This window comes from Manacus vitellinus, unplaced genomic scaffold, assembly GCF_001715985.3.
Source record: "Manacus vitellinus isolate BGI_N305 unplaced genomic scaffold, ASM171598v3 scaffold_44_pilon, whole genome shotgun sequence".
NCBI classification, from domain to species: domain Eukaryota; kingdom Metazoa; phylum Chordata; class Aves; order Passeriformes; family Pipridae; genus Manacus; species Manacus vitellinus.
The window spans coordinates 1,700,340-1,708,146 of NW_021940565.1; the positions used below are offsets into that span (position 1 = coordinate 1,700,340).

Here is a 7,807-nt window from a genome sequence, read left to right on the forward strand (position 1 = left end):
GTGTTTAATTTAAAGACCTCCAGCAGACAAGCACCCTTTCCATCCCAAACTACACCTTCCAGGTGTGTTTTGGAGAGGGATTGAGCAGGTGGGCTTGAACACATAGCAGAGATGGGGCACTTCTATTAATTTTGCAGGTTTTTATGCTCTGACAAGATGTGTTCCGTGGCTACAGTGGCTGTGTCAGCCTCATGGGAGCGCGATGAGCCAGGGGACACAGGGGTGGTCTCAGCACGTCAGTCATGCTGGGGGTTGGAGCAGGGGTTGGTCTCTGCCTGTGACAGTCATGCAGGTGTGTGTGACAGCAGCGCTGCCTCCGAGTCTCAGTCACGCTGGGAGAGTGACAAGGCTGGTCCCTGCCAGTGTCAGCCAGGCTGGGCGTGTGACAGGGGCGATCCCTGCTGGTGTCAGTCACACTGGGGGTGTGACAGGGGCGATCCCTGCTGGTGTCAGTCACACTGAGGGTGTGACAGGGGCAGTCCCTGCTGGTGTCAGTCACACTGGGGGGGTGATGGGGTGGTCGCTGCCTGTGTCAGTCACGATCTCTGACGGTGTCAGTCACACTGTGGGGGGTGATGGGACGGTCCCTGCCCGTGTCAGTCACTTTAGGGGTGTGATGTGGGCAGGGTTACTCGCGCTGGGGGTGTGACAGAGGCGGTCCCTGCTGGTGTCAGTCACACTGGGGGTGTGGCAGGGGCGGTCCCCATCTGTGTCAGTCACACTGGAGGTGTGACAGGGAAGGTCCCTGGTGGTGTCAGTCACACTGGAGGTGTGACAGGGAAGGTCCCTGGTGGTGTCAGTCACATTGGAGGTGTGAGAGGGGAGGTCCCTGGTGGTGTCAGTCACACTGGAGATGTGACAAGGGAGGTCCCAGACTGTGTCAGTCACAATGGTGGGGTGACAGGGGCCAGCCCCCAACTGTGTCAGTGATGCCGGGGATGCACCGGGGATGGTCTCCGGGAACGGCAGTCCCGTGAGAGTGTGAAAAGAGGCTGTGTCAGTCACGGGGGTGTGAGGGACCGGTCAAGGGGGTGTGACAGGGGCTGATCCCTGGCTGTGTCTGTCACAGGGGGTGTGACAGGGGCTGATCCCTGGCTGTGTCTGTCACAGGGGGTGTGACAGGGGCTGATCCCTGGCTGTGTCTGTCACAGGGAGGGTGTGACAGGGGCTGATCCCAGCCCTTGGTGACGCCAATACTGCGAGACAGCTCTGGGAGGAGCGAAGGGCGAAGGTGGGACAGGTTGGGATGTTTTGAGGTGGTCCCAGTGCAGTCAGAGCTGCTCGTTTTGCTTCCTTTTTAATCGCAGAATGGTTCACGTTGGAAGGGACCACGGTTGGTCATCTGGTCCCGCCTCCCCGGTTGTGAAAACGAAGAACTCACCGAGAGTTTATATTTTCCTGGGGCATCGCTAAAAACTTACTATTTACGTTTAATCGGGTGCTGCGTTAAAAAATCCTTTGTGCTGAATAGATTATCAAACGGATTATCAAATGCTTTTCTGAGCCCACCTAGAAATCCAGGAGTTACAACAAAAACCAGTGGGTACAGAGAACTGCTCAGCAGGTGAAGATTTCCCCTTTAATTCTTTAACAAGCTCACCTGTGCATTTTCAAAACAGAGTGTGGCCATTCTTGCACAATCACCTTCTGCCCCGCACCAGGAGTTACTGCCCTGCAGGCTCCTTTAGAGTCTTGTATCTCCAGCCCTTGAACTGAGCTGTCAGAGTTGAGCTGACAGAATCAGACAGTGATTTTTTTTTTTTGCATAGAAATTTGCTGAGAGTCTGCATCAATATGTGCCAGGAAAATGCAAGTTTGGGAAACTAAAGCATGACCGGCCTGCTTTTTACAGTCCTTGTGTAGTTTTTTTCCTGTTAGTTGTTCCATGGTCTTTAGAGCTTGACTCCAGGTTTTGTAACTGTAGTTAGAACTTGTTTTCTCAATCTTTCTTCCAAAAGCCTCACTCCTGAGGTGCCCACTGACTGAGACCCAGAGATGTAGAAGATCCTGGCAAGCACCACAGGAAGAAGCATGTTAGGATAACCAGGGTGGAGCTGGCTAGGATAGCAAAACGATTCCTTGCTCCAGGTGATTTTAGAGAGCGCAGCATTGGAGATCCTGAACTTTCTTTTAACGGCACTCCTAGGGTTCTGTGCTGGTATTCTTTCGAAATTCAGAGTCTCTAACAGCTATTGCAAGTCTATCACCAGAGTTCAGTGGGCTAAAGGCAGCCCAGCTTTCCCCTGGGGAGTTAAAATCTCAGCCTTCAGCCAAATATCACTTAAGTCTCTCTGAATTCAGCTCCTACTTAGTGTTTTTTTTTTGGTTGTTCTATGTAAAAGAGTCTGAAGCTCTCAGGTGTTTTAAAGTGCTTATGACAGTCCTAAAACAAAGTAGCCAGATGTCAGAAAACTCTATGGCCAATAAAAAATTCAAATTTGATGGGTTGGGATGTTAAACCCTGCATAAAATATATTACACTCCCATTGTGACAGCAAGCAAGTTTGCATGTTTTAGTGAATTTAATGGGGAAAAAAATTTAAGAAATTACTCCAAAGTAGATCTAGCTGACAAATTGATTACAGGTCCTCGTCTGTCCTGACAGACTCTTCAAAACACATGACAGTGAGGTGGCATAAATAAAAAGGATTTGGCATCCATATATGTGCACTGGGAATATAAATCTAGGACAGGCACAAAGCACCAATAATGCAATTTTAGTAGGAATCATATATTGTAATAAAATGGGTGATTCTCTTATTTTTCTGCCTTCTCCTTGAGGATTACAGCTGATTTTTGTGTGTGTGTGTGTGCTGGAATAACTCATCTAGACTGATGGGAAAGTCTTAGAATTTAACAAAAACATGTGCTTGCAGAGGCAACATATGAAAGGGAAGGCAGAGTACATTTAAATACCCTAATACCAGGAGGAAAAATTAAAATATGTGGAACTGGATAGAGCTGAGTATGTTTGTCTGAGGACCAGTATAATAAGATCTCTGAATTCTGTTTGTCATTTTAGGTTAATGGGGAAACATTAGCAGAGAGGCCTGTTCTTTGTTACCGAAAGTCAGAGGCGAGGTTTGGGACTGTGCTCATGAATTTGATGAGTGTGTTGACACTTTTGTCAGCCTGAGTGTTGGGGTGTGTACGTGCTGGTTTTATTACCTTGCCACAGAAGCCCTTTTCTGTCTCATCTCAGATCAACAACAGGAGACACGATGCACTGACTGGCACTGCCCTGGTTCTTTGATCTAACCCATGAGACATCATTTGGAGTGTTCTGCATTATTTATCACTACTGAAGTATTTTCAATTAAACTGACAGATTAAATACTAACTTTGCCTGGCAGATAATGAAATTCTTGTTTCTTTTCCAAGGAAGCTGACATGAAAGAAGCCAGACATGAGAGGGCATGGGAATTTGTACTGCTTGTCTCCACATTTACAAACAAATAAGCACTGTATGATACCACAAAGAGGAGGCAGGCTTAGTTTCTGGTGCTGACAGTTGTCACACAGGTGAGGAACGCTCAGGTGATTCCAGAGAAGCCTCACAAAGGTTGGACAGCTGGACATGGAGGAAGATTACTCACTGCCTTCCAGTCCTGCTAAACCTTCAGTGCAATAAGAAATCCTTGGTAGTTGTAATAAACCACAGTTTGGATTTTTAAAAATTGGCCATTCATCATCTGTGCCCCACACAAACATGCTTGGCTGTGGATATTGGTGCATGTCCTTATATATTCCTGGAGTTCATCACAGGGATGGAGCACCTCTGCTATGAGAAAAGGCTGAGAGAACTGGGATTCATCAACCTGGAAAATATAAGGTTTTGGCATGACCTAACTGTAGCCTTCCAGTACCTGAAGAGAACTTATGGGAAAGATAGAACAAGACTATTTACGAGAGCATGTTAACAACAGGACAAAGGGAAATGGCTTCAGACTGAAAGAGAGTAGGTTTAGATTAGATATTAGCAAACAATTCTTTACTGTGGGGGTGGCCAGGCCCCGGCACAGGTTGCCCAGAGAAGCTGTGGCTGCCCCATCCCTGGAGGTGTTCAAGGCCAGGTTGGAGCTCGATCTAGCGGAAGATGTCCCTGCCTATAGCAGGGGTTTGGAAGGAGATGATCTTCAAGGAACCATTCCATGATTCTACGAACAGGCTCCCGGAGCACCCGGGGGGTTCCCAGAACCGCTCCGCCGGGGCGGCCGGGAAGGAATCGCGGTCGCAGGATTTGAACGGGGCGGCGGAGCTGAGCCGGGAGCGAGGGCTGTCGCTGTCGTTGTCGCCGGGGAGGGGCCGCGCTGTCCGCCCGGTCCCGCCCCGCCGCTGCCAGCCGCGGCCCGCTGCGGGCACGGCCGAGCCGCGCTGCGCCGGGGACCGCCCGGCGCGGGGGATGCGCGGGGGATGCGCGGGGGATGCGCGGGGACCGGGAGCCCCCCAGGTAGGGCGGGGGGGAACGGGGCGTCGGAGCGGGCAAAAGTTGGGAGTTCGTGCTGCCGGGAAACAATAAATCCCTTTGTTTTTATACGTACATTTATTTTTATTTTTCAGCCTACGTCGCGGTTTGAACATCCCCCTCCCCGCGCCGCAGGGACCGCACGGCCGTGGTTATGGAGTTCTCTTAAGCCACGCAGCGCCAGCATCCCTTGGAAAGTTTTCCTTCCCCAAAGGCAGCAGCAGGTCAGTTAGAGGGCTGGAGGTGAGGAATACTCCTGTTACCCAGCTCCTGATTAAATTAAAGGAAATGTCCGAAGTTGGGGGTGAGTCGAGCCACGCTGTTCCAGGCAGTGACTAACGAGGACTAATCCGGATTGTTTTCTGTATCACAGCAGAAGAAAGCGCGGCTTGTGTGGCTGATGAAGCCGGCCTTTCTGAGATGTGAATAAGACCTTTCTCTGGATGCACATCGCTCTACTGCCCTGGTAACTGCCCTTGGTAAGCCTACTGAAAGTAAATAGGCAAGTTTTATGTTTATATATGCGTGCAAATACTGAAATGTGTATGGTTTTATATATGTGTGTTCTTACCTATATATGGTTGTATTCGGAGATGTCTTACCCGACCTTCCAGCACTTTGAAGGGGGTTTATGGAAAAGAGGGAGAGCAACTTTTTACACGGGCAGATAGTGACAGGGCAAGGGGGAATGTTTTCAAACTAAAAGAGGAGAGATTTAGATTAGATGTTAGAAAGAAATTCTTCCCTATGCTGCAGGTGGTGAGGCCCTGGCACAGGGTGCCCAGAGAAACTGTGGCTGCCCCATCCCTGGAAGTGTTCAGGGCCAGGTTGGACATGGCTCTGAGCAACCAGGTCTAGTGGAAGGTGTCCCTTCTCATGGCAGGGGGTTGGAATAAGGTGAGCTTTAAGGTCCTTTCCAACCCAAACCATTCTGGGATTCTATGATTTTTCATCTTTACATGGATTTAAAGTGGAAATTATCAATTTATGTTTATAGTTAAGGCTGGATGATGATAGAGGATTTAACTTCATTAAATATAGTCTGTGTTTCATATGCTGAATGTATGTTTTCTACATATCTAATAGTAGATTATTCTGTTTCTTCTACTGTCTGTAGTCTGTCCCATTCTTATAATAAGAAAATTGCCTTTAGTGTTATATATTTATCTTATGTTAATATCAGAAGAATCACTGATGAAACAGGTGTTTTATTGTCTAGGGAGGACTTTAAAGAGAGCTGAAAATGAGATGCCCTTACCATGAGTGGCCCAAAGCTCTGGATGTGCACATCATTGATGAGCTGCAGATGAACACAGTGTTTGCCTCAGAAGATGAATGTGAGTGTGGACTGGGGCCCTGGGAATGACATTTGTGACACAGGTGAGAAGCATTCAAATTATTCCAGAAAGACAACTAAGCAGGAAGGCCACACACTTAGCGTCCAGAAGGAGGTAGACATGAATTACTCACAGATGTTCAGTCCTCTTTGCAACTCTGCTGGACCTTCAGGTAAGCAGGAGCTTCCTGCAGAGCTGCAGTGTGAAGATAAAGAAACCTGTGAGACTTACTACCAGAAAGAAGGTGAGAGACCAGCTGGGGTGTTTGTCCCTTCCGATACCAACTTTGACCTGCAGTGTGAAGAAAAAGATTTAGAGCACAGTTCCTCTGACTGCTCCAGGAAACCACGGGGAAGACTCCACGATGGTAACGAAAATACCATTCTTGGTGACATGTTTGCAGAGGACCTGGAGCCTGTCTCCGAGGAGGCTTTGCCGTATCGGTGCAAGAAGTGTGGTTCCTCTTTCCAGGGTACGAGCGAGCTGCAGGAGCACAGGCGAACTCACCTCGTGGAAAACTCCTACCGCTGTCCCACCTGCGCCAAAGAGTTCTTCCGCGCGGCAAACCTGCGGATGCACAAGCTCATCCATTCCAGTGACAGGCCCCACAAATGCCCGGAGTGTGACAAGGGCTTCATCCGCACGGCCGACGTCTGGAGGCACCTGCGCAACGTGCACAAGATCGAGCGCTCCATGGTGATCCTGGGAAACGGCATGGCCAGGAACCCCTGGTCCGTAGTGCACCGTCACCAGCACGCTGTTGAGTACAGTGATCGGCCTCGCGCGGAAAACCAGAAGCCCGAGGAAGACGACTATAAGCCTTACACCTGCCCGACGTGCGGCAAAGGCTTCGACAAGCCCAACCTGCTCTCCAAACACAAGGTGATCCACCGGGAGGACAAGCCCTACAAGTGCCAGGAGTGCGGCATGGCGTTTGTCCAGCTGCTCAGGCTGAAGAGGCACCAGCAGACTCACTCTGGGGCGCGCCCCTTCTACTGCGAGGAGTGCGGGGGGACGTTCACCCGGCTGGCGTCGCTCCAGCGCCACCACCGCATCCACACGGGAGAGAAGCCCTACTCCTGCGGTTACTGCGGGCATTCCTTCACCGAGTCGGGGACCCTGCGGAGGCACGAGCGCACACACAAACTGGACAAACCTTAATTCCTGGCTCATTTGTGGTCGCGGTCTCCTCGGTTGCTTCTCACCTGAGCGAGGTCTGCTCTGTTGGGCTGGAGAAGGCACCCACCGCGAGCGCTCTACCCCGTCCAGACCCGCTGCCCCGGCGGGGAACGCTGCATCACAGGGATCTCTGGAACTTGTACTGGTAGAGGTTGCACTGACTGGCTTTGAACTGCTTTGTATGAACAAATTACCTAATTACCACTGAGTAATGAAATTACTGCACGTGGGGAGACTGAAATCACTCACATGTGCTCGTGCTGCCTCAATTTGCTGGACTGACCATGCATCAGCTTGAGCTTTGTGCAAGGATGCACAGGCTGTGAGACTTCTCTCCACAGCCTCAGTCACTGGATAAATTGGCCCTGGCCTCTTGAATGTGATGGCTCTCTGGCACTGGGTTTGGAGATCTGTTGTTGCAGGTATTTGCTAAGTCAAAACAGTCCAGAATTGTCCCTCTATCCCTTCTGTCCTTGTATTTTGCTGAGTTTTTCTTTCCACTGCATTTTTTCTATTTGAAGGGGGAATATCATGTTGGTTATTTAAAAAAAACAAAACCAAAAACAAAACAAAAAAACCCTACAAACCACTTCCTTAATAAATGCAACAGTTACCAGCTGTATTTCACAAGTGGTATTATGTAAGGGAGTACTGATACTTTATGCACTTTTGTGTGATGAGTTGAATGTCTGTTAATAATGGGAAAAGCTTTATTTTGGCTATGATGATGCATGCTCTTGGCATGAAGGATTGGAATGCATTTATGTCTCTAATGGAACCATGCACTCTATCCAGCTGAGTATTGTGCTAAGAAGCATTTGAGAAC

The 7,807-nt window shown here is 49.5% G+C and overlaps 1 protein-coding gene across 1 annotated transcript; it reads left to right on the forward strand.

Moving 5' to 3' along the window:
• Window positions 1-4,881: 4,881 nt before the first annotated feature.
• Window positions 4,882-7,476, forward strand: ZNF648 (zinc finger protein 648). Its single transcript, XM_018078990.1, has 2 exons — window positions 4,882-4,944; window positions 5,685-7,476. The coding sequence occupies exon 2, from the start codon at window positions 5,797-5,799 to the stop codon at window positions 6,961-6,963; it is 1,167 nt and encodes a 388-aa protein (XP_017934479.1). The 5' UTR covers window positions 4,882-4,944; window positions 5,685-5,796; the 3' UTR covers window positions 6,964-7,476.
• The last annotated feature ends 331 nt before the right edge of the window (window positions 7,477-7,807 follow it).